This window comes from Tiliqua scincoides, chromosome 2 (assembly GCF_035046505.1).
Source record: "Tiliqua scincoides isolate rTilSci1 chromosome 2, rTilSci1.hap2, whole genome shotgun sequence".
NCBI classification, from domain to species: Eukaryota; Metazoa; Chordata; class Lepidosauria; order Squamata; family Scincidae; genus Tiliqua; species Tiliqua scincoides.
The window spans coordinates 140,071,069-140,098,959 of NC_089822.1; the positions used below are offsets into that span (position 1 = coordinate 140,071,069).

Below are 27,891 nucleotides of genomic sequence, written 5' to 3' on the forward strand. Positions count from 1 at the left end.
GCTGCAATCCTATCCACACTTAGCTGGGAAAGTAGACATGGATAGGATTGGTCTATGCAATTCAAGTGTTCTTGCCCCTTGAGATAATTGATAAACAGATGGGAAACAAATATAGAATCTGTTACCCAAACCTGTCCAGTCTTGGATTTCTTGTACCTTGATCTTCCCAATTATTCTGCTGGTAGAGCATAAGGAGCGGTCAGCATGGATAACCTCCTTTAGATGGGAGCTGATTATATCTCACCATGAAAATTTGTTAATATAGAAGCAGTTAGGGCAATAAATACTTAACTAGCCCTAATTGTTTTCATTTACCATTTATCACTAAATATCCACACTTTTTCAGTATTGTTATAATAGCTATTTGGGGTAACTTATTGGTATGTAAGTTTAAAAAGCTGATGTCAGAGCTATGGTACATATTTACATGTTGTACTTGCATCCATTTAACTTAAATATTAATATAGAATTGGTAGTTGGACAACAAACATTGGCATCATCAGGGATGCTTTTGCCAACCATTTACCAGATAATTACTATAGGTCAATTCAGTCATATAATTAGTATACATAAGTACTGAATGTAGGATGTGATGAACCTGGAATAACATACTGCACATTGTTGGATTTACTGAAAAGTAAACTTTAAGGAAAAGTTTTTTGAAAAGCTTTCAAAATTTGTTAAAGAGGAATGGCTTACTACTAATTAGTACAGTATTGGCTTTCCTAAGTGGAAGAATAAGAACCTGTCTAAATACCATACAGTTGTGTTTGTGACTTGTGATATTTTGGTTTGTTTACCATGAGAGAGCGCTTTAACTGCCCCCCCCCCCAATGAATCACTGTATGGCATTTATATTAAGTCTAAGTCTGCAAGGATCCTTGTTTAACAGTTTGCACAATGCTAAAGCTAGCACTGTACTTGATCAATTTTGTACAGCTTATAATGTAGTGACAGCTTCCACATAGACTTGCAGTGCTGACTATGGACACTAATCAGAATTATGCTTCCTTGCTCTGTGAAAATAAACACATACATGGAGGTAGTGAGACCCAGGCAAATGGTATACAGTGAGTTTCAAACAATGACTGTATGTTAATCTGTATTTCCAAAATGCTCTTCATTGTCAGTTGGTTAATATGGTCTTTTCCAGTGTGTGATTCAGACTCCTTACTTGCATAGATAGGCCTTTTTTGTGTGAAGTGTGTGCATAGCTGCCTTGGGCCTGCTGTTCAAAATCAGTTGGAGTAACAAAGCAAGTTACTTAACCCATGTTTAATAGACTCAGTATCTGTTAACTTCCATCCAAAATAGGGCTTTATACCAATTTCTCCAACCTCAATGTATTGTAACTTTACCATAACTTGATATGATTGCCAGTCATTGTTACCAAACTAAAACACACTTTATTAAGGTATCTTGAGGTAAATGAGTATAAGTTTCATAAAACATGCTTCCAGCTCAAGTTTGCTCCTAACACTGTCTCAAAGAAAAATACTTTTACCAATTAAGCATGAAAAAGTTTCAAATCTTTTTACAACACTGTAGGCATCACTGATAGCTTGCCAAGTTCTCAAGTCTTTGGACCCCTTCCTTAGGGGTTTCAACCCAAGATGCATATTTCCCCATAGTTTGCAGTTTTCCCCTCATGGAACCAACAGAACTCTTAATCTCTTTTCTCAAGTGTGTGTCAGCTAATATACTCTGCCCTTCATACCCACTTTCAGCTTGCCTGTTCACTTTAGTAGGACAAAGTCAAACAGATGGTGCTAACCTCTTTTACTTCAGGAACAGAGGGGCTGAAATAAATCCCAGAACAGTGAGTTCATACATTGCCATATGCTGAAAGTAATTTCTGGGAGGAAGCCTTGGGCCTATGCATTCCATTGCATGGAGACTGTTAGGCAAGTTAAGACTATGTTTTGTCTACATGAGATGGAAGTACAGGTACACATAGTCCCTTCTGGGGGAGGGGCAACCTGCTCCGAATATACTCTTAAAGAGTTACAGGTATGTCACAGAACATACAACTCATTGTAAAGGAAGAAAGTCCAATCACATGTAAATGCTAAAGCACAATGTGAACAGGCCTCATGTATGAGTCATATTTAATGGGATATGTACACATTTTGTTAAAACTGTTGTTCAAGTACATATTCACACAGATCAGTTATGAGCTGTCAAATGTGAAAGTGGTTTTTGCTGCTACAAAACCTGAAACTCTTCCAACTACACTAATACAAAGAGAACAAGGCAAGCTGATTGTCTCAGTGTAAGGGAAAGGTTTTAGTACAATCTGCTTTTGGAGGAGAGAAAATAGGACCTATCAGGTTCAAAGAAAATAACATCTCAGCTTTTTACAGAACAGGTGTGAAGAAGAGATAAAGAAGAAAGGGTTACTAGGGTGCCTATATTCTCTTCTATTGCCTTTGTGGAAGAAAGCATAGAACACAGGACTAGGTCCAAGGTACACCCAGCTCTACCTCCTGCCTTACAGCAGCAGCTTGCCTGAAGGCTTGATGAAGGGAGGCGGGGCATTAGGTATCACAAATTTGTCACAGTGAAACAGCTAGACCCTGCTGCAAGAAATAGTATGAGGCTGGTGCTTGCAGGGCTACTGCCAGAACTCAGATCTGCTTGAGTACCTAACCCACATGAGAAGCCACTGTTGGCAAGTGACCCATGGTTTAAAAAAAGCTTAACTTTCACATCATTGCAATCCTTCAACAATGCAAGTAGACCACCTTCTTTTTGTTTGCTTAAACCTATGCTTGTAACTCAAGACTTTATTCCATATGCTGTCTGTGTGCCATTATACTGTAGTTATTACCCTGACTTCCACAAATTAGATTCTATTTCACTATGTATGTATTTACATAGACCATTTTCTATGCGATCCACCCCATCTACTGTAAGTTTGCCATCTTCACTCATGGATAAGAAAAATAGTGAAGTAACTACAAAATTTTGGATTGAGCATTTTTGAGTTAAAGAACAGTCAATGGCATCATCTACGCAGAACCATTTTATACAAAATAGATGTCCCATCAGCATGCAGAGCTGGCACTGGGTGTGTTGATATCCTCTTCATAGGGGCACTTTCTGTAGGACTTCCTGCTGAGATCCTGAAGCAAGACATGTAAATGTAGTACTATAAAGCTTAAGTGCTAACAATTCCAAAGTATTTAATTGGACAGTGTGTGATCCTTATGAAAAGCTTATTCTCTAATATATTGTACAATTCTGTTCAATATGCCTGAAACTAAGGCATATGGATAAAGAGCCAAGATAGAGGTACTACATATCAAAACATTTATTTTGCTGCAGTAAATAAAGCTGCCACTGGTATTTTACAGGTGCCAAAAAGCACCAATGGAAGCTTTCAAACAGACAAAAGAAAAAAATGATTCATTTGGCAAAAGTATGTCAACTACAGTTTACTTTTTAGTACCTTCCACTTATGGTAGGATGTATATACATCTTTGGTCCGTTAACCCTGAGCCAAGAGAGCAGCATTAGGCAAACGTTAGATCAGTAACCATGTGTACATAGGTACATAGTAATAGGCTCAGTTCTGGCTATTTTCCCTTCCATTGTAAAAACACACCCTACACTTGTAATTTGATAGTAACCATGAAAGCCTACTTAATTTGCCTAGTTACTCTAAATGTTTTATCAGTATTTTAAGAGAATTCAGTAAAGAGGACGGAGTTCAAGTAATTGTCATCACACAGACAGATTTGTTGAGGGGCTCAGTTCTGCACAGACTGATACCTGTGTACTACCACACAATTTAAGAATCTGCACTACGAAATCATTGCATCACCAACAGTTTGAAGAGTGATACGATTTAACACAATCTCTGTTTCAGATGCTAGAAGTTAGAACACCAGAACTTTCCAGCCTGGATAGGAAAATGAACATCCAAAATACAGAGAACCACAACACTGATCAAGTACCCAGTCAAAGACCACTTCCCTGTTATTAGAACTAATTGTTACTCTAAGTTTGAAGCTTCCTCCCTCATTGTGGGAAGGACTTAAATTCACAGCTTCCATGTCAAATGTCACAGCTGATCCTGAAGTAAAAGGAGGCAACTGGTTGGTCATCTCTTTGCCATTCACAAATACGGCACCTGAAACCATCAAGATAATAGTTTACACACACATATTCTATTTTATATGCCAACTGCCTACGAACATTCAGTACATACTTAGGGATGGTACTGGGTCCACAAATGATTAATCCACAATAATAAATTCACTAGACCATCTGCCCACACATTCCTACATTAATCCATTGTGACAATGGTTAACAGTATGAAAGAAAAACTCTCTCTCTCTCTCTCTCAAAGACTGCCATGCTTGGTCACCTTGGACTATTATCACTTGCCACAAGTGATTGTTTATAAGCCTGCTTTAAAAGCACCCCTTCTGCTGCATAATACTCTGCAGTTCTAGGACTGGCTCAAATTCTAGAACTATTATCCTAGTTTTAGAATTTGAGCCAATGCACTAATTAGAGTGAATAGGGCAGTTTCTACCCAAAACTCCATGCTCTATCATTTCTACACATGTAAAAGAATTTATAAGAGTGAAGTTGTCAAAACTCACCATTTGTGCTCACACACACTGCTTTATCTCGCTGCAAAGAATCACAGCTGTTCTGCTGCTCCACACACACTCCTATACTGTCTTTTTTGTCCTGTTGGCCAACCGTTTCAATTCTGGGAAGAAACACACACAAAGCTTGGTCACTTTGTGAAATTTTAATATGAACGATGCAAGAAGACACAATGTCATGTACATAAGAACAGCCCCACTGGATCAGGCCATAGGCCCATCTAGTCCTGCTTACTATATCTCACAGCGGCCCACCAAATGCCCCAGAGAGCACACCAGATAACAAGAGACCTGCAGCCTGGTGCCCTCCCTTGCATTGGCATTCTGACATAGCCCATTTCTAAAACCAGGAGGTTGCACATACACATCATGGCTTGTAACCCGTAATGGATTTTTCCTCCAGAAACTTGTCCAGTCCCCTTTTAAAGGCATCCAGGCCAGATGCCGTCACCACATCCTGTATGAGTTGTTAAACACAACAATATCATTGGCTTGGATCCAAAGGTGTCCTGCTAGCAGAAAGCCTCTTCAGCTTATGGAAGCAATGTTTCCAACTTGGTGAAAGAGAACCACAACTCCAAATACAGAGCAGTTCCTCCATTCACATAAGCTCATTTTATTGTCTACTAGAGTTGATAAGCTATAGACCAGCCATTTTCAACCACTGTTCCGTGGCACACTGGTGTGCCGCGGACGGTCTGCAGGTGTGCCGCAGGTGTCTTGTCAGTGTGCCATGAGATGAAAAAGGTTGGAAATCACTGTTATAGACTGTATCTTCCTTATTCACCATGTTTCTCATACAGGTGGGCATATCAAATTACATTCAACTTGAAAGAAGATAGGGGAAAGAGCTATACAAAACCAAATACAAGCCTGACCTCTTTATCTGCAGGTTTGGAACCCACAGATTTAACTCATCACAAGTTCTGAACCCATGGTGAAGAGCTCCTGAATGCAACCAGAGGTGTTCTCTGGTCACGTCCAGGAGGCTGAGGCCCCCAGAGGTGCCAGAAAAGCACTTTTTGCAAAAAAAGTGGAAGTGCCTTTCTGACACCTCTGGCGGTGCACTACCTCTACAGGCCTCAGAACACCTCGGGACACAACTGGGGAACATCTCCAATTATTTTTAAATTAAATTATGACTTTTACTGTGTGCTTTTAAACTGCTGCTATGTATTTTATCTTGTTTTAATTGTTTTTAAGTGTTTTGTATTTTTAATGTTATTTGAATCCTTGTTGGTATTTTAAATTGATTGTTAGCCCACTTGGGTGCTCTTCGTGGAGAAAGACGGAATACAAATCTAATCAATCAATCAATCTCCAGTCACATCCTGAGGTTCTATGGACAGGAACCACGGATTCGTTTATCTGCTGGTTTCAGTATCCTCACAGATATCGAGGTCAAACTTGTACTTTAAGTATCCTTCAGATTTCTTCTGTTCTAAGAAAAGCAGCTTATGCACAGCACTTTGTGTAGCATTTGAAGAGCTCTGCAATGTTTAGTGTCCAGAAATTCTGAATATCTCAAATTGTGACAACAATGTCCAAGTTTCTGTCCCACATGGTTATAGTTGGTGGGTTGCATCCAGTCAATCAACACAGTTTGGTGAGCCTATTTAGCCCAGTGGCAATTATAATTATGTGTAGCTCCTCACCCCACCCCATTCCACACATAGTCTGCTGTGCGAGACAACTGCTAGACTGGGTACTCTTGCTGAGAACTTAGGGCCCAATCCTATCCCACTTTCCAGTACTGATGCAGCTATGCCAACAGGGTGTGCGCTGCATCCTGTTGTGTGCTGGGGGGAGGTCACTGAGGCCTCCACAAGGTAAGGGAAAGTTTGTTACCTTACTTTGGAGCTGCATTGATGCTGTGTCAGTGCTAGAAAGTTGGATAGAACTGGGCCAATAGTCTTCAACTGCAATTTTCTTTAAGGGGGCCTTGGAGGATACATTCTAACACTACTTCATGAGTGTGTCCTTCAACACCCCCTCCATTTCACTAGCAAGGGCTTGTGATATTTGTGGCAAGCATTTGATATTAGCTTCCAAAGTAGACACCATCCTTTTGTTTTATAAGAGTATCAATGGAAACCATTTGAAATAGCATGTTGTAAGACAGACTGCTATGTGAGGATAAATCCAGCATTTGCAGGTCATGATCTGACCTGCAGCATATATGAAATTCTAGCCACTGCTCAAATTATGAGTTTCACTAAGGGTCTCTGATGTCCCCACCTTCAAGCATATCATGGCCCTCAATAACTAAACATTGTAGCTAAGGGGCCCAAAACAAGGTATGAGACTCCCTAGCCAGTCCCTTAATTCAAGTACTTAGGGAAATAGGAAGAGTCACATTCCATGTTTAATTTTTCTCATCTGGAATCTATTGTTATGGCTCCAGGGATGACCCATCATTTATTACGTTCCAATCATGTTCTTAAGCTATGTATTGCTTAAAGTGAATAAAATACAATTCTTGCTCAGAGAGCTTACACTCTCCCACCACATACATAAGGAAAGCTATGCTACAAAGGGCCAGCATTTTATTTTATTTTTCTTTCTTAAGAAAAAAGAAACACATATAGAATGGAATGTTATCAGGCAACACCAGGTAGACTGGAACAGCGTCCTAACTAGTGCTTCTATCATCAGGAGCTCTTTCCATTTGCAGAGGGTATTCCACTTGCACAAACACCTTACGTGCAAGAGCAGGGACAGTGCAACTGGGGGCGCCACCCTGGTTCCAATACTTCATGCCCCTTACCATGCAACACTGCACAGTTTTTCCAACTAGGAAGTGCAGGATGTCCATTTTTATTCAAAGGAACACATAAAAAAAGGTTTGACTTCATTTGAGAAGTCTTTTAAAGCCATTTCTGCCCAATATTGTATATACGAAACAGGGATTAAATGTGTACACCTGTGGGCTGGGTAGAAATAGATTAAACAAAACCAGATGTTCTGTACTTCCTGGCTTGCAAAACTATGTGAAACAGCACCATAAGAAACTTGATTATTCTTTTTCACTGGCTTTCAGCAAGCAGGAAGAGGATCAATTTGTCTCATTCCTATGGCAGGTTAGAGAGAGGCACTGGCAGACTTGGGGTGAAGGGTATCCTCAACTCACTGCATCAGACTGAATTAAGGGTTGGGTCAGCCCAGAGCAAAAAGAATACTCCTTCCATTTGTAGAGGGAGCTCCTAATGGTAGAAGAGCTAATCAGGATGCTACCCCATGCCTCTGTACAAGGTGAAGTCCTATCGTTTGTCTCAAACGTTCAAGATCCTGCTTTCTTCAACGTATCAGCACCCACAACTGCAAGAAAACTGCCTGTTTTCCCACTAGGATATGACATTTATCATAAGAAAAGCACACTAGATATGGAATGCTTTGTCAAGCCACAAAAACTAGGTATTTTTAGAGCAAGAAATTAAATGGTTTTGCTTGTGTTGAGCAGGCAAGGCAGTCACAAGTTAATTCTTCCATGATATTTTGAGTACACATCAAAAAATTGGAACCATATTATGCTCCTAAGCCTCCACAAAGCTTTGTTGTCCCCTGGGAACAGTCACAGATAGCTGAAAGCTTGCATTACAAAACAGAGCAAAATAAAGCACACACACTAAAGAGGCTAAATCTCTTACATCTGGAAGTAATCCACAAAGAGGCCTGTTTGTAGAATGTAAACCCGAGATTTATAAGCTCCAGCTGTCTTGCTTTCGATTTTAAATTGTATCTTGTCAGCCGATACAATTTTTAAAATACTATTTTCATCTTATGTACCAATAGTCCAAGGCTCAAAACTGGAGAACTTGGTTGGAAGATCTGCATTAAACCAAACACAGATGCTTCTGTTGCCTATTCAGTGTCACACTAATATTTTTTAAAGACCTCCTTACTAAATCAGAACAGCATTCCCCTTGTCCCACAATTCTTATTTCTTGAGGGCCAACAAGGTACCACTAGAGCTTCATGCTCTCTTAGGAGATTATGATTACCCATGGTTAAACCCCAGTAACTTATTCAATTTAGTTATGAAGAATAATTTTGGCCCCGATTCACAGATATCTTGCAGGTGTGGGGAGATTGCAATAAGTGATCCTTCACCAGCAAAACTTCTCTGATAATTTCAGTGAATGAGACAGCTCCACAAAGTATTCCTTGGATTTAACATTTGGTTAGCCTGTGCACGAAAAAGATCTGCAACACATTATTATATCCCCCAAACACATTAATATATTCCCCAAACTCTTTCAACATTCTTGGAGTGCTCTCAAATGTAAGTATTGCTATTTTCTTTGAATGCAACAGTACAAAGTGATTACAACTCTCAATGTCACATAATCTGTTACTTCTAACTATGAATTGCATCCAGAGAAGCACTTACATGAACAGAAGCTCCCTCCAAGAATGGTCTGATCTCATAAGGGTTCCTTCTGCCAAAATTACCTATATTCTAACACTGGGTACATTTGGAGCTGATGATCAGAATAGACTGCCTCTGATGCTGCAGGTCCCATTCATGATCACGTCTTACAACCACCGATATATACTTATACACCACAAATTTGTTCAATCTTTTAAAACAAAAATACTAGTGGTTGTCGCCATGTACTGCAAGTTACTTATAAGGTGAACAAACAAGAATTTTCTTTAGTCTGTTCTGAAGCTTCTGCTGATCAGTATCACTGGGTGATGCAGAAAAAAAATCTCCCTATAAGTTTTCATCATGTTTTAATTTTCTTCCTAAAGTCTATGTTAGACTCAGTTTTATACTTCCACAAGCATGGACCTGGATGGTGTTGTCTTGCTGCTCTGAATCAGGTTGCAAGTCTTACAGTTTCTCTCCGGCACACACCATCCTTGCAAGCCAGGGAACAAGAAAAGTCTTCATCATAGTCCATAATGTGAAAGGACCCCCAAGAAGAAAGGAAGAAAATCCCAAGCAAGGAAATCCCCACATCTGAAGTAAGATTATTCTTACTGGAAAACCAATTGGGGGAAAGGAATATGAACCCAAGTGACAAAGAAAGTCTAGAGGCAATAGAGGAAATGGGTCCATTTCTGATCAATCAGTTCTGACCAGTGTTTCCCAAATTTCCAGAAGCGAAGGCATACTTGTTTTCCAGGTTTAAAACCACAGACACACTACATTCTCAAATTAAAAGAAAAGTTTATACTTTGCAAGCATAAAATCCAACAGTGGAGGAATTTGCACAACCCCACCATATGCAAATGACAGTCACTATTCTGAGAGTACATCCTGACTAGAAAAGAGGCAAGCCCAACAGTGATTCATACAGAGAACAGGCAACCTCCTCTGATAGTAAATAAGTCTGCTGCATCTACAGCTGTTGTCCCAAGTCTCACACACTCCAGAGATGTAGCAGAATTACCTGCTCCCTGCAGAAGCAAACTGGAAGAACATATGACCAGATCATACAGAAATACAGAAGGCAGACTTCTCCCTGCCCCAGCATACCATTTGTGCTCACAGAAATCTTTTGTTATTAATTTCTCAAGACATGCCACTGTGGTGCCCCAGTTCAGTTTGCAAAGTACTGCTTTAGAAATTGATATAAACTAGAGAAGCTGTAGATCTTAACACAATCACAACACTCCAAAGTCAAAATAAAAACATGTAGAAGAAAATTAAAACATGAAGAAAACTTATAGGGAGATTTTTTTCTGCATCACCCAGTGAAACTGATCAGCAGAAGCTTCCTAACAAACTAAAGAAAATTCTTGTTTGCACACCTTATAAGTAACTTGTTGCAGGACATGGTGACAACCATTAGTAATTTGGTTTTAAAAGACTGGACAAATTTGTAGTGTATAAGTATATATCAATGGTTGTAAGACATGATCATGAATGGGAGCTATGGCATCAGAGGCAGTTTATTCTGATTTCTGGTGAAATAAAAATAGTACCCAGTGAACCTTGGGGAAGGACATCCTAGTGAGAGCTCAGAGGTAGCATATGGAGCCTCTTGTCACAGGTGGAAGGTTATTAAGCAAGGACTGTAAAAGCTAGGTGACTGTGTAATCCAAGAATATGCCTCTTGCACTGGTAATTGCAACTGGCACAAGGGCAACCATCCAGGGACCTTCCCCTGATCAAAACAGCATCATTCCAAGGGGGGGGGGGAGCTCAACAGCTCTGCCAAGAGTTCTAATCTCTTTGTATGAATTAGAAAGCTTAATTCTGGAAAGACACATGCCCCAAGCAGCCTTTTCCCCCACAGAAAGCAGCTATCTCAAGTCTAGTCAGCTACAATTAAGTGGAGAGATGGCAAATTAAATGGAAGATGGATAGAAATTAATCTGCACTGCCTCATGCAAGGAAAGCACAGCTGCAACTGAAGCCTTTGCAACAGTTCCAAAAACAAGAAAGCATTACCAAGAAAAGCAATTACTAGCCAAGGGGCTAACTGACCAACACAAATTATAATCAATGAGATTTCTTTGAATTAAATACAGAAATGTACAGAAATAATGTACAGAAATACATGTACAGAAATTAGAGCCATCATGGGACCTAATGAAAGAAAGGAGGGGGAATAGTCCCTGCAGCATATATAAAGTATCTGTAACTAACATTCATAGCAATGCTGTGGTCACATGCAACCAAGGATATGGAACCTATAATGGATCCTGAGACACCTGGCTTTCAGTGTTAAAGACAATACGTTTACAGCCCACATGGTCGCCACAGAAAAGCTTGAAAGATTTAGCAGAATGGGTCTAGGTTGGGGTTATCTTCAGCATCCCTTCTCCTGTTTCCCCAGAAACTCCCCATCCTTCTCCCCATGTTCCAATGCCTCCTTTCTCCCCTTCATGTTATATTATTCCTTTCTCTCTACATCACAATGCCTTGTCAAGAAGAAAAATTCAATTACTGTAAAACAAGACAAAACAAAATCCAAATTTGATTTTAGAAATGCCCTAAAAAGAAAACAAATCAAGACTAGGGCCCAAAGAATTGCTTAGGCTCATATAAAGGTCTTGTGCTGGACCATGTGGAATTTTGGCTTCAAACAGCTGCTATTTTCCCCCGTTCCCAACATGATATATCACAAACTGCTTGGGAACTGGAGACAAATTTTAAAGCAGTTTGCTAAGTCCTGCTGGCTGGTGACTAGAGGTGTTTGTTTCCGGTGAGCAAGAAAGGATTACAGTCCAAATCTCACTGACCACAATGTGCTTACTTCTGAGTAACATAAATAACACTGTGTTCAAATACCTCCACTAACAGCATAAAGGGCCCTGCAGCTCACAGATGTAGTTTTTAGACCTGGCCACTATCCTTAGTTTATTCATAATTTTGAACACAATATCACAGAGCTAGTGCAGAAATCTAGAGCTTCCACTTGCAAAGAATGGCTATGCTAGTTTTGCCCTCAAGGAATGATAGCACATCATTCATAAGACAAGTGTTGAAGTTAGTGCGTTAACAATGGAAGGTATAAGTCACGGAGTTGATGCTTATAGGAGCTATGATTTGAGGCACACATATATTAATTCAAGGAATTCTACTTGGGGAAAAAGAACATGACAAATTTTATACAGCACGTACTTACCGGAATGTTAATGTCTGACCGCAATAATAGGTTGGTGCCTTTGAGTACAACACTCCACCTGACTGATAATCATTTCGCAGGGCAATGTTTCTTCGGCTGCTCAAGCTGTAGCCTTCGAAGCCAGCCGCCCATTCTAACAAGGCAAGTAGAAAGAGTAACAGAAACACCAGTGCTTAGTGACCAGGCTGGAAAAAACCACCCCAAAATGAGATGCAGGATCCTCAAGATTGTTGGCACCAGCTATTTTCAATTATAGGTTGTGCCTCATTATCCATGGGGGTTCCATCTCAGAACCCCTAGTGCAGTGGTTCTCACACATTTAGCACCAGGAACCACTTTTTAGAATGAGAATCTGTCAGGAACCACTGGAAGTGATGTCATGGCCGGAAGTGACATCATCAAGCAGAAAGTTTTTCACAATCCTAGGCTGCAATCCTACCCACACTTACCAGAAGTAAGTCCCATTGACTATCATTGTTAAAAGAATACACATAGTACCCTATCAAAAGTATAGGTCTGTAATGTCCCCAAATGTAGTCACCTACCATGGGAGCATCAAATCTAATATATTAAAAATAAAATATTGAAATGAATGGGAACCCACCTGAAATTGGTTCACAACCCACCTAGTGGGTACTGACCCACAGTTTGAGAAAAACTGCCCTAGTTGATAAAAAAAAATCAGTGGACTCCAAATCAGTGCACAAATAGCTTTAAAGACTCACTCTTGCTCCTCCATTGTCACCCCAGAATGCATTGGTATAGATGCTATATCACATTCAGTCACATTCAGTCACATTATATCACATTGTGGTGAATAATGGAATTAAATGGAATGAAATTATTTAACAGTGCAAAGGTAGGAAATGAGATTTTGGTGCGTTTCCCCCCTTGTTACAAGGCATTTAAAGGTTGACCTTGGTATCAGTAGTGAGTCAAATCACTGGATACCAAATCAGTGGATACCAAGGTTCCACCTGTACTGCATACTTGCCCAACTTCATACAGTTCCTCAAGGCAAAAAAAATGCTACGTTTTCTTGGCAACTTTTAAATTGCTGCCCTGCCCATACCACACTTTCCTCACTTCTTCCCCCCCTCCCATTCCCAGCTTAAGAATATTGTTTTCATTTTTAAAAATGCTAGCAGTAACCAAGTGCTCTACTAAGAGTCAATAGCTTAGTTAAAGCTCAGAGAGCTGGTACAGTGTAGTGGCTAAGATGGGAAGTTGCTGGTTCAGACCTTGGCTGTGAATTCCACAATCACTTTCCACTTTTCAATATATACTGGGGGTAATAAGAACCCACCTCACAGGACTGTTCTAAGGATTTCTGAGATCATATCCATGAAGCACACCAAACACTTGAAATCCATTTTGTCCTCATAGTAAACAAAGGGAAGTAGCTTTTCCATGAATGCAACGCAAGCACAAGTTTTATTTTCACTGTATAATACTAATTAAAAGTATTGGCAGCTAAAATGTAATATTTCAGTATTAATTAAATGGACAACTACAACATAATATTTCAGCATTAGTTTTGTAATCCTAACAGTCCAAATCTAAACATACATAGCAGCAAGCCAGTCCAATTCATTTTAATGGAATTGTCTTTCAACTAAGTGCATCTAGGATCAAGTCACAGATGTCTAGGAAAACAAGTGAGCCATTTGCAGATTAAAAGTTTTGCTTCTACTCCTTCTACAAAGTAGAATTTTTAAAAAACATACTCTGAAGTACCTTCCACTGGGAACAACAAGACTTATATCCTAGCAAGGTTGTTCAAGATTGCAGTCTTATCTGAAAAATCACTGCAATTTGTTTCAAACAAACATCTTTGTGATTGAGTTGTGCAAGTATTGATTTTCTTACAAGAAGTGAAAATAGCATATGAATGAGATAGGTTTTAAAAAATAATAATTTGGAGACTAATTGGATCTAAAGATGCTTTTTAAATGTTTTACAATCTGGAGCAAAGCACACTGATAAGCTATGGGAGGAGGTGAGGGAATGCAATAAAAAACAAGGAGTTAGAGAGTATGGGAGATGAGCATTACAGGCCGGGTTAGGTTGAAATATTACACAATTCTTCTGTGTGATACCATGTTATGTAGCATCCATGAACTTATGTTACTGAATAAAGGATTAAAGAACATAAAAATTATACCATGAGGCACCAATGTAGACCGACCAATCTGAGAAACACTCCATGGGCTCCATTCCTGACGACCACCTCCACGAGCACAAATCCTGAACTGATAATCAATGTTGGGGTCAATATGCAAGACTATGAATTCAGTCTCTGAGCCAACATATGCATCTTCAAAGTGACTGGCAGTGGTCTTGCGATACTGAAGCCTGTAGTCTTGAGGTATGAAGTCCTCATCAACCTATGCAGAGCAATTGATTGGATTAATATACTGTCTAGCTCTCTGAAATGCAACATTGGTTGCCTAAATCCAGAAAGATACGTGCCAACAGTCATAGTTAAGACAGCAGGAAAAATTTCTTTGAAGGAAAGGTGGGACAAGGCAAACTCTCCTGCCACACAGGCAAAAGTCCAAAGTTACAACATCAAACCCTTGTTGTAGTCCACAGAAAACACCTAAAATGTTGTGTAACAAAAGCTTAAACCTATACTCAAGCAAGGAAGACACAATACAGATGTGCCCCATATCCATGGGGAATACGTTCCTGGAAGGCTGCTGCAGGGACTGGTAAGTAAATGCCAGTCCCTGCGTCCCCCCCTTAGCAACGTAATCCTGGGGATCACATTGCTGCCTCCCCCCTGCTCCCGCCCCTTAAGGGGGCAGAGGCAAGGACCCTCTGGCTGAGGCATTGCAACGCCCCAGTTTGAGAAGCCCTGCTGTACTGTAAAGTTCAGGGGCTGAACTGAGCCACTGCTTGTATAGTTTCAGAAGCATCTTCACAATCATGAAACTGGATACTTGATTTTCTTAAGTGAAAATATTTTCTCAAAAATATGCACTACGTATCATACTATGTTAGTCTTGTTTCGTAATTCACTGGTACTTCTCTAGCAGTATCAGATTTTGCCATGAAATTAGATACCTGGTGTAGAAGGGCAATCCAGTTCAAGGGGCACTAGTCTAAAGCATGGAAAGTCGATGGGAGGGGGGTAGAAAAGGGGAAAAAAGGCAAGTCAACAGGGTAGGAGAACCACCATTTAATTCTTCTACATAAAAACTTGCTTCTATCGACTGGTTCTTTGAAGGAAATCAGAAAGTAGATGAGAGAATGAACTATAAGGGTATAACAACATAATACATTGCAAAAAAGAACAGAACTATGAATTTTCCTTCTCAGACAGCCTTTTTCCTCAGTTGCCTCTTGGGCTGTAGCCTGGATTAATTTACACCTCCACTTGCACAGATCAGAGACTCTACAGATCTTCCACAGAAGGAACAGCATTCAAGGTGCATGGAAGAGAGGCCAGGAGGAAAGTGAACAAAATGTCTGCATAAAATCTAAACTCATTCAATCTCCTTACCCACCAGAGGTTGTTAAAAAAAAAAAGACAATGAAGCACAGACACACAGAGACTGCATCATGAGTTTCGTTTCATAGAGGACCAGATGCAAGATTCAACACTGGGTGAACGATAATTTAATGATAGCACCATTGCAAAGAATTCACTAGTAAGCCATATAATCATGGCATTTATAGCTGCTACTTATATTGTACAGTACATGCAAGTATCCCAGAGCCTTTAATCTGGAGGAGAAGCTTTCCACCTCATACATTTTTCCACCCCTTTCCCCACTTTGTTTAATTCATTTTTCTTTTCAGTTTTTAATAAACTGGCTATATTTTGACTCCTTTTCTGCCTAGTCTGTGTTCACGGACAATTCAGTAGGTTGTCACATCTGCAGGTGCTACTGTGATGTGGTTTTAACTAAGGACCACTGGGTTTTGTGCCCTCCTGTGAGAGGAGGCTTCTCCCAAACAGCTCCCCAGCATTCACATGATTCCCAAAGCCTGAGAAGGTTCCCTACCAAGTTAATAATAATAATAATAATAATAATAATAATAATAATAATAATAATAACAACAGGTATTTATATACCGCCTTTCTTGGTCTTTATTCAAGACTTTATTCAAGGCGGTTTACATAGGCAGGCTTTATTTAAATCCCTTATTAAATAGGGATTTTTACAATTGAAAGGTTCTTTCTTTCAAGAACCACTACATTCAGGTGTTTCATTCCAATCTGGCTTCACATTCTGGCCTCCATCCTCCCACGCTCAGAGCAGATGGAATAGCTTGGCTTCAGCTTGTCAGCTGCTTCAAGGTCGCACGGTGCCGGTGGCCTCGAACTGGCGACCTTGTGGATGTTATCTTCAGGCAGACGGAGGCTCTACCCTCTAGACCAGACCTCCTGCCCTGTTCCCCCCATTCAACTGCTGACCCAGTAAATCTGGGAAGTGGAGAGCAGGAACAGTTGAATGCTAACCACTAGGGTACTACTGGTTAGCATTCCTTCTTCCCTGACAGGTTTTCTGCACTCTGCGTGTCAGCAAGAGAATACAACTGCAGCAAATTATTTTTATTTTGTGAAGCAGCTACAGGCAGCCAGGTGAAAATAATCAAAACAATATTAGATTCTAAGTCAAAGCAGATTTTTTTTAAAAAACACAGAAAGTAAGAACCCAGCGAAGACATAAGCCCTGTCTCATGCTGCACTAATTGAAAGCTGTTTACATCAGAATCAAAATAAACTATTCCAAAGCAACTGAAGCACAAACTGATAGGAAAGTGCACTTAACCACTTATTTTGAAAATGATCTTTGCCCACCTTACACCATCGCACTAGGATGCCCCCAGGTTTCTCAATCAGTTCTTCTATTTGTACTGGTGGTCGAGATGCTACTGTTCCATGATTGAAAATCTGACTTTTCACTATTGTAAGAAGAGAATCATCCAGTTGGGCAGATAAACAAGGTACATCGACCAACGGAGGTACTTCTGGCAAACTAAAGAAAGAAAATACTATCAGCACAACCACTGCCTGAAGGGCAACTCTTTATTAACACATTTAGAATGTACAAAGGGTTCAGGAGTCCATTTGAGTACAGATGGGATTTGCAAGGGAGAATATGCTTATTTTATTATTCTCTTCCCTCACACCAATCCCTCAAATCTAAATGCTTTTAAGAGCCTGCTCATGAAGAAATGTCACACTCTGGTGTTAAAATTCTTGATAAGAGTCAATGTTGTAGCCTAACTGGGTTGTCTCTTTCTCCAGCCCAGGCTTTCCAGGCAATTTCAAATGACTGGCAGGCTGTACTTTCAGAGGGACCAGTTGAAGACTGCTGACCACTAGTACAAAGATCAGTTCTGTCGGTGCATACAGGAAGTTGAACAGGATAGGCAAGTCCAAATGCTACCTTTGAAATAAGAGCTCATCTTCATTCAAATCAAATGCCCAAAGTGGAAAAAGAGTTCTCAAATGTTCTCTGTAGAGTTCTCTTAAAGCAGTTCTCAAATGTTTTGGTCTCTGGAGCCCTCTACCAAACCGAGTCTTGAATTGCCCCACCAATACATACAGAGTCTTGGAGAGTCCCAGAGCACGCACATGCACAGAATGGCACAGGATCAAGCAGATGGCTATAACTTATGATGTGCTCAGGAAGCCCTGTATAAATCTCAGGGAGCCCTAGGGCTCCCAAAAGCACATTTTGAGAAACACTGCTCTAAAGCAACCCTGTGACACATCAAGGCTCCCCACCACCACCACACTAAACAAAAGCTCTTACCTATCCAGTTGAATATGCAAAGCCTTTTTGGTAAAGTTGCAAAGTTTGTCACTGTCTTCCCCTGTGACACTGTGGATAGCACTTTCTCCTGAAATCAAACATTGTAAGCATTTCTTATTGAAAAGGCACAACCCCCTTCACATCAGAGTAAATAGACACATGCAGCAGGTGCCAAAATAGACACATGCAGCAATCACAGCTGCTTTAAAGACATTTACATTAAATGTATAGTTGTGATATTATTTGACTTGGCACAAAGCTTGTCAACAAGTTAAACTGTCAAGACAAAGTGTAATGGACTTGGCCATAGAAGCCACTGCTGAGTTGCTTTTTCTTGGTCACTGTAAGACCACCTCTGTAGGTTTAGCTTCATTCCATTTCCTTCCCAGGCCATCTAAAAATGTCTAACAAGTATGGTGGCCAAGTGACCAGAAAAAGATGGGCCTGCCTGCTCCTGTGCACTTAACAACCACTTGATCTGCAGCAGGTAAAACTTTTCACAGCATAGAAACAGTCTGCAGATCAAGGTGCTGTCTGTTTACTGATCCGGGTATAGATAAACATGATGCAATGTCATTGCACTCAATCTCTTCTTTATGCCTAGTCCACTTTGTTGGAGGCTGCACATGAGAGGATGGGAAACACTGACCAGAACGGCTCACATCATGCAAATTTTTTAAAAAAATGTACTGGGGGCAACATGGAAGGTGACAAAGGGCAGTAGTGGGTAGCCATACAACCTCCATAACACACAGCATTAGCCTTCAAACTCTGGAAAGCTGAGGACCATCTTCACTGGCCTCTCTAAGCATTCTGCCACTGGACTAGCTTCAAATAAGGTGGTTTTTCTATCCTTGTGTATTCTATACACCACCACAAAGACAAAACAATTCCATAGACATGCTCTAATCTTCATTTCAACACTGAAATGCCCCTCGGGTCAGAGTTCTGTTCTAGGTAGTACAATAAATCTACACTTGTGTCATAAGCACTATGAATGAATAATCACTACTCTGTCAAAGGAAATGCACCTTTTAACATATGAAGTCATGTACATTTTAACAAGACAGCCTCCTACCTTCCCTGAGGAGTTCATCAGCTGTGCCAACTCCATGTTCTATTAGCTTCTGGCACTCCTCCAATGGTTTGATGCTCTCTTGTTCTATGGCATCCACTTCTTGCAGCAAGGACACAAGCCGCTCATCCAGTAGCTTCTTCAGGGTCCCTTTTAAGTCATTAAAATGCTGCTCAAGGACATCTCTTGTCAGGGCTGCACTGTCCTTGATCTGCAAGAAGACAAAAGAAACAATACAATCTTGGCATTGGTGCGGTGGTAGAATGGACCAAAATAGGCTCTTACAATTGTCAGGACTCACCAGCATTTGAACCCTATGAGAACTCCTTTAAAGAGAAGGAGAAAGAGCAAGTTCTGTAGCAGTTTTTAGTACTGATGCGGACAATGGGAACTCAATAACCCTAGTGACTACTAGAGGCCCCTCCCTTAGATGACATCCCACCTGGGAGAGCTCCAAATTCCTCCCTCCCGTCAGAATCCCAGTTTGAGACTCTACACTACCACCTCAGGAGCAATGACAACGATGGTGGTCCTGTGCGGAAGCCACAGTCTGGCAACGCAATATCCATTTGACAAGACTAGGCCTCTGCAGGAAGAACAACCAAGGCCCCACATGTGCTTTTTTGAGCACATTTTTGAGAAGATCCAGCAAGAGGTAGAGCTACTGGGTAAATACCTCCAGTCTCTAGTTGCTCAGGGCTGATACAACAACTATAGAGAACCTTGAAGACCAAGCTCTTGCTAACAGCTTCTCACGGTGGTCCAGGCCTCACGCTCTTCATTTGTCCCTTCTGCCTAGGATCTCCTCCGTCACCAAAGGTTGGCAGAAGAGGACACCATTCTGAACATGGATGCCTGTATTTGCCAACAGAAGTCATACCAAAGTTCACATGCTACCTTACAACAATGAACAAATGTACCTCAGTACAATCAACATAAAACACCTGCAAAAAAGGCAGAAGGAATGAAGGAAAAAATGGATCAACTTTGCTACTAATGCTCAATGCAACTGAGGCATACAAAAAAAGTGAAGCGTCTACAACAGGCACTCACAAATCAGGACGTTTTGCAAAGCATTCAGTAACAAGTTTTTGTAGAAGCAACTAATTAAAGGAAACTTATAACTGTCGAAACTTATATATGCTTACTTGGAAAGAAGTCCCTCTGAATTATGTGGGACTGAGTAAGAGCTGCAGTCTAATTGCTACTAATCTTTCTACTAGTCCATAGAAGTTAACAAAAAAGATCTCTTTTAACTATGAATGAGTCATCATGCAGCATGCTTTTGAAATGCTCTCAAAACCATTAGCAGAACAGAATTAGAACCTGCATGTGTGTCCAACTAAATGTGTCGGAAACCTAAAATTAGCAGCCCAGTCTGTATTCTTAGCTCTGCAAAGCAAACTCCTACATCAAGATCCGGTCTCCAGGAGAAACAAGTTCCAAAAGTTTCCACAGGAAAATGCAGCAAACTAGGTACTGTGGAAGCTGAAGGACAGCCCTACAGAAATCATTTCTCCAAATCCCAAGCTTTCAAGATTGGCTTAAGTGCTTGGAATATTAATTTTCTCCCTGCATAGCTTTTTTATTTTTAAATAAAAAATCCTCGACAGCAGGATTCAGTGTTCCTGCAACATACAAAATTAAGCCAACATTCAAGTTTGATCAGATTGCCTAGTCTTTTAAAAAATTGTAACTTAGGCACACAGGGCTCTGGATTTGATCAAAGTAGTAGTGATGGGAGAGGTTTTTAACTCTTTCCCCTACCATCTCCCCAATCTAATTATCCCCCTCCCCAGCCTGCTACCAGCCCAATGGGAGTTCAGAAGGGAAATACAAGTACAGATACTGTATCTTTATTTTTCCTCCCAGGAAGCTAACTCTAGTTGGAGAGGGGGGAGAAGCCATTTTGATTTTAATGGCTTTGAAATTCTCATTTGAGAAACCACTCCTTTGATAAAATTCAGAGTCCACTGTGCCTATGTTAAAGTAAAGGGAATCAGGAGGTCCAATCAAGTGAGTCTGAAAACCTGCACAGGTTTCACTGAATAGGAAAGTAGAATCACCATCACAAATTTGGTGTGCTTTTCAAAATTCTAGATTTCTCATCTTGACAAAAATGTGTATCCTGCCTACAGAATTATAAAGAAAAGCATAAAGCAATGCAGGCAGCTTTTGCTCAGAAAACAGACAAAGAGAAAGAGTGATTAGTAAGCACAGCATTCTCACTCATTCTACACAGGTCTCTTGTCATCAGTTTCATTTGTTATTATTCTTCACAAGTATTTCCTACCTTGCACCACTGAGAAGCAAACTGGGCATACATGGTTGTTGCTTATCACATTTTTATCCTCACAACAACCTGCGAGGTAGCTTAAGCTGAGAGAGACTGACCCAGGGTCACCCAATAACCTTCATGGCTGAAGGAAAATCTGAATCCAGGTCTCCCTGGCTGAAGTCCAACACTCTAACCCAGTGATTTTCAACCTTTTTCATCTCATGGCACAGACAAGGCACTAAAATTGTCAAGGTACACCATCGTTTTTGACAACTGACAAAACACACTGCAATGACAGCAGGGGCTCACATTCCCCAGTGGCCCTACAAACAAATGATCCTCCCCCAAACTCTCACATCTGCAGACCACAGCACACCAGTGTGCCACAGCACAGTTGTTGAAAATGGCTGCTCTAACCACTACATCACACAGATTTGATTAACTCTTGAAATACTCTCCCTTCTAATACCCCAATTCAATGGGGGAGAAAAGAATAATGTAATTTAAGAAAGTTTAGAGCATTATGAACAATTTCTTCAAGAGAGAAGATTTAAATTTTGATGAAGAAATTGTCAAAATTGCCAATAGACTCTTCAAAGAAATTATCTGCTATGTTCCAGGGAGAATTCTCAGCTCTGTACAAGAGGCTCAGTCTCTCATACATTCCTCCTTCTTCCTGTAGAGCAAAAGTAACAAGCAAACAAGGCCATACCATATGAGGAAGTTGAATCATTTTTAAAAAGTGGATTTAGTTCCAGATCTGACACCAACTCTAAAGTATTCAGTAATCTGTTCAGACTCTTTGAATCAATTTAGATACATTTCACACAGAGTAATACCCAACATTCCCTTCTACAAAGCAAGATTCCCTGATCTGAATACAGTAGGTCTTTTTCCCCCAAAAAATGAGTATTCAAATAACCATGGAGATGCTGCATTTAAAGAATCACAGGTCACATGCTTTCTTCCCGACATGGCAGGGACTGGTGTGCATGCACCCAAGACTCATTCCAGATTGACCCTTACAGAAAAAATACAGCAGCTGACACAATATAGGTCATAAATCTAATTTGGAGGGAGGGAATAAAATTGCTGAGTAGGAGAGAAATCAGTACCAAGCCAGATGTAAGTGGGGAAAAGCCTCTCATACAGACAGGCTGCTGAGGCGTTAGATCAAGAAGTTACATCTGGCTTTAGAAGTACTGACAAACACAGGATGCTCTCCAATTATGTAAAGCTAACTTCCTCTTTAAGCCACATTCATAGGACTTTGTAGTCTCCTGCCATGCAGTGACTTTTTTTCACTTGTTATTTCAGCACATCACAAAAGAAAAAAAGGAAGCGCTCACATGAAACAGAGGTGGACAGAAGGGGGAAGGGAGACGGAAGAACAACTTTTTTCAAATTGTTTAGTCCTCTCCTAAATTGTTTAGTCCTCTCCATGCATGACAAAAAGGACAGAGCAACAGATGCAAAATTTCTTGCTTGCAGAAGAAACGCAACACATCCTATTGTACTATGAACAAAACATCAGTGCAAATAAATAAATGGTTGCACCAGGGCAGCAATTCAGGGCTGCAACATAACAGCACTGGTGCTACAGCAGATGAGCAAGTCAGATGTGAGTGTTGGCAACCTTCAGTCTCGAAAGACTATGGTATCGCGCTCTGAATGGTGGTTCTGGAACAGCGTCTAGTGTGGCTGAAAAGGCCAATTCGGGAGTGACAATCCCTTCCACACTGGGAGCAAGTGCAGTCTGTCCCTGGTCTGTCTCCCTGGCTATGGGCCTTCCTTCTTTGCCTCTTTGCCTCAGACTGTTGGCCAAGTGTCTCATCAAACTGGGAAAGGCCATGCTGCACAGCCTGCCTCCAAGCGCGCCGCTCAGAGGCCAGGGTTTCCCACCTGTTGAGGTCCACTCCTAAGGCCTTCAGATCCCTCTTGCAGATGTCCTTGTATCGCAGCTGATAAGTCAGATGTAGGTTAAAAGGAACGCAGCGTAAAACCTTATACCAAACACATTCTAAAATGTGGTGTAACCTTCCAGTTTTACAGGATTCTGCCTGTGATGTCCAAGTCTGTTTTAATATTTTTCCTTTAGTTGTGCAACCAGGATGTAACTTTCAAAAGAAGCATTCAAAATAGCAAGCGTAAGCATGGCCATACAACATTCAGGTAAATTAATGACATGTTCTAATAAAGCTTGACCAAGAAGAACATATAATGTAGCTTTTTTGGGGGGTCTCAGCAGTCCTGCCATCATATATAGTACATACTTTCACACCTGGAGGAGCTTTGAAAGACGCCCGCAGTCTGTTGTACAATCCACTGAACAGCAGCAAAATGGTTCTTCAGAACACGGCTAGTGATATTTCAATAAGAACTGTGTTGCCCTAAAACAATGTTTCTCAAACTAGGTGGGTCACAAGCCAATTTCAGGTGGGTCCCCATCCATTTCAATATATTAGACTTGGTGCTAATCAAGGTATGTGACTGCATTTGGGGAAGTGTTACAGAACTGTACTTTTAACAAGTTACTATGTATATTCTTTTAACAATGATAGTAAATGGGACTTACTCCTAGGTAAGTGTGGGTAGGATTGCAGCCTAGGATTGTGAAAAATGTTCCTACTTGATGATGTCACTTCTGGTCATGACATCACTTCCAGTGGGTCCTGATAGATTCTCATTTTTAAAAGTGGTTCCTGGTACTAAATGTGCGAGAATCACTGCCCTACAATTTTGCCCAAGGCTGAAATGTTATGCCAACAATTGTGGAAGAAAATCTCATTGAAACTGATGGGTCTTATTTCAGAGGAGAAATGCTTGGGACCAGGCTGCCAACCCTTTAGCCTTTTGCTGAATCAGACTAAAGGACCATAGAGCCCAGTATCCTGTTTCCCACAAAGACTAAGCCTACTATTCAGGGAAGCCCAATTGCAGGACCAAATTCCTTCCCTGCTCTCCAGTAACTGGTATTTAGTGGTATATTGCCTCAGAACATGGAAATTCTATTTAACTAAGAGCCACTGATAAATCTATCCTCCATTCTTTTTTCTAATCCTTTCTAAAGTGATCAGGGGCATTCACCATCAGTGGTGAATTCCATGTTAATTACGCACTGAGTGAAGAATTGACTTTCTTCAGTCTGTCCTGAATCCATTATTAATCAATTTCATTGGGGGATCTCAAATTCTAGCACTGGTTCCCCCCTTCTCTCTAGCTATTTTCTCCACACCGCATGTAGTTTTCATAAATTCTGATTGCATCCCTATTGTAAATTGTAATCCTTTACACACTTGCCTGGGAATAAGCCCCACTGAGCACAGCAGGATTACTTCTCAGTAAATATGCACAGGATTAAGCCGAATGAGCATATGTGTACTCAGCTGTAGCTTCTACATTTATTGTTTTAGGAACATCGATGCAAATAGATACATATTGAGTGTGTGTGCACACAATATCAATCATTCCAGTTCAGTACAATGCTATTTCGTTGAAACTTTGGGCATTTATTTCTAACATACATTATATTGTACAAAATGCTTTGCAGTCTATTGATTTTCTTCATAACCCAGTGATAGGGATCACTATAAATCAATTTTAGAGGTGGGAGAATTGACATTGGCAGAGATTTGCTGCAGCACTAAATCCATAGGCCATGGCAGTACTTGCTCAGTGGTTCTCAAACTTTTTAGAGGCCCTAGAGCAGGGGTGTCCAAGGTTTTTGACAAGAGGGCTACATCCTCTCTCTGACACTGTTTCAGGGGATGAGAAAAAAAGAATTGATTTACATTTAAAATTTGAATAAATTTATATAAGTTTACATAAATGAATATATTAAAGATGAACTTATATGAATGAATTAAGGTCTTGTAATAGCTCAAGGCCTATAAAAGGCCTAAACAGCTTGTTTAACCCTGGATGCACATAGCCTAATCTGCCCTGTCAGTTTCACCAACCACTGGGTCATGACCCACTGGTGGGTCCCAGATCCACAGTTTGGGAACCACTCTGCTAGATTACAAGGTATACTGTATAAAGGTGTCCTGAACTATTTCAATATTGGATTTCCTATGTATTTTGCTTCAGGGTAATCCTTCTTTAGGTCCAAAATGCTTCAACCAGATAAACAACCTCATACGCTGGAAACAGTAGCATCGTTTTCATATATTTGTAATAATACCGCATTTGAAGCAGCCCTTGTATAGAGAAGGGAAATGTGATGTTGTGGAAATCTTCCCTAGTGGAATTTCTACCTGCACAGTGCTACCTAAAGTTACAGAAACCCTACTATGGTGTTTCTCAACATTTTTCCTCTGCCATACCACTTCACATGGTCCACATGGTGCCACCAGAAGTAAGTGGTGATGACATCATTACCAGTTACTTCCGCATTGGGAGACTAGATGCAATACAACAAACACCAGTAAGAGGTTCGGGTGGATGGGAGGGCTTTTTTGAGTGTGGGAAAGGGCTTTTTTGAGTGTGGGAAAGCATGCTTTGTGGTGTCACATTCCTGCAGGGACTCCCCCACCATGGGAGGTGCCCAGGCACCCACAACCCACACACAGGTTGTGGGTGCCTGCGCACCTCCCACAGCGGCAGCACTTTTCGAAGCACTGCAGTGGGGAGGCTCTACCTCACCTGCCTCCCTCCCCATCGCCTGTCCCTGCACTGCAAGGAGACAGGGGTCCTGTGAGTACCACCAGACACCACCTCACGTACCACTGATTGAGAAACACTGCCCTAGTAGGGGGGAGATGTAGCAACTGAATTAACTCCTCAGCCACTTACTAACTACTTATGAATAACATTTCTGGAGCTACGGGCTGAGGAAAGAGCAAAAGTTTACCCGGGCAACCCTGGCAGGCGCTGCATCCACCAGCAGCCCCGAAGCGCTGAGGAAGGCACGCGCCCAACCAGTTCCCCTGCAGCCTCCGCAGGAGGGAGCGCCACGCCCACCACGGTACCTGCTGGCGCGCCAGGTGGAGCCCCTTCAGGCGCTGCTGCAGCTCGCGACGGTAGGTGCGCGCCGCCTCGATACTCTCGCGAGCCTCCTGCAACAACGTCTCCGTCTCTAGCTCCAGCTCTAGCTCCATGCCCCCGTCGGTAGTCCGCTCGCAGGGCGGGAGGCCGTGGCAAGCCTACTACTGGCAGCAGCCTCACATCCGGAAGCCCTGACATCCGGGTGCAGGAAAAGGGTGGGGTCGACTCTGCTCCTGGCTTCTTTTTTTCTGGGTGCGATCTGGAGGACCTGCACAGGCTTGGGCTGTGGGGCTGCAGTCCTGCCCACGCTTTGCTGGGAGCAAGCCCCGTTGACTATACTGGGACTTACTTCAGAGTAGACATGCACAGGCTTGGGCTGTGAGGCTGAAATCCTATCCACGCTTTCCTGGGAGCAAGCCCCATTGACTGTTGTGGAACTTACTTATGAGTAGACCTGCACAGGCTTGGGCTGTGGGGCTGCAATCCTATCCACGCTTTCCTGGGAGCAAGCCCCTTGACTGTTGTGGAACTTACTTCAGGGTAGACCTGCACAGGCTTGGGCTGTGAGGCTGCAATCCTGTCCAAACTTTCCTGGGAGCAGGCCCCATTGACTGTTGTGGAACTTACTTATGAGTAGACTTGCACAGGCTTGGGCTGTGGGGCTGCAGTCCTATCCATGCTTTCCTGGGAGCAAGCCCCACTGAACATAATGGAATTTACTTTTGAGTAGATGGTTTAGGATTGGGCTGCAAATCCATTGACAATTGCAGTGTTACCCATTTAAAAAGAGTTGCAGTAAATCCCACCATAAATGTCACCTTTCATTTGCTATGTACAGTTTTCTACAAATATATTTTTTTTATGCCAGTGTCATGGTTCCGTGCTGCTGGATGGAGATTTCTTTTAATTCTTAATTAAAGAATTAAATCTTTATAGGGAGAATAGGGCAGGTGGTCTGGTCTAGAGGGTAGAGCCTCCGTTTGCCTGAAGATAACATCCGAAGGTTGCTGGCACCTTGAAGCAGCTGACAAGCCTAGCCAAGTTATGCTGAGTTATTCCACCTACTCTTTGGCTGCTGTCAGCCTGTGTGGGAGGAAAATGGAGGCCAGAATGTGATACTAGATCATAAAAGATCCATCTGAAATGTTGTGGTTCTTGAAAGACAGAACCTTCTTCAATTGTAAAAATCCCTATTGGGATTTAGTATAGCCTGCCTATGTAAACCGCCTTGAATTGAAGTCTGAGGAGAAAACTGACGACCAAGAAAGGCGGTATATAAATACCTGTATTATTATTATTATTATTATTATTATTAATAATAATAATAATAATAATAATAATAATAATAATAATAATAATACTCCCCTATTCTCAGCCAGGGCCCAATCCTATCCAATTTTCCAGTGCTGGTGCAGTTATGCCAGTGGGGTATGTGCTACATCCTGTGATGGAGTGGCAGTCACTGGGGCCTTCTCAAGGTATGAGAACATGTGGGAACGGTGCAGCACTGTGGTTATACCGGAGCTGGAAAGTTGGATAGGATTGGGCCCTCAGTCACTTACAGGGCAAGCCT

General features: G+C 41.3%; 1 protein-coding gene across 1 annotated transcript; it reads right to left on the bottom strand.

Annotated features, from left to right (window-relative positions):
- Positions 1-1,130: 1,130 nt before the first annotated feature.
- CRLF3 (cytokine receptor like factor 3) lies at positions 1,131-26,453 on the bottom strand. The gene is made up of 8 exons (XM_066616050.1): positions 26,303-26,453; positions 19,058-19,265; positions 17,980-18,067; positions 17,019-17,196; positions 14,370-14,592; positions 12,206-12,338; positions 4,614-4,726; positions 1,131-4,135 (listed from the first exon to the last, which is right to left on the bottom strand). Exons 1-8 carry the CDS (start codon positions 26,429-26,431, stop codon positions 3,882-3,884), a joined length of 1,326 nt encoding a protein of 441 aa, XP_066472147.1. The 5' UTR covers positions 26,432-26,453; the 3' UTR covers positions 1,131-3,881.
- Positions 26,454-27,891: the final 1,438 nt, after the last annotated feature.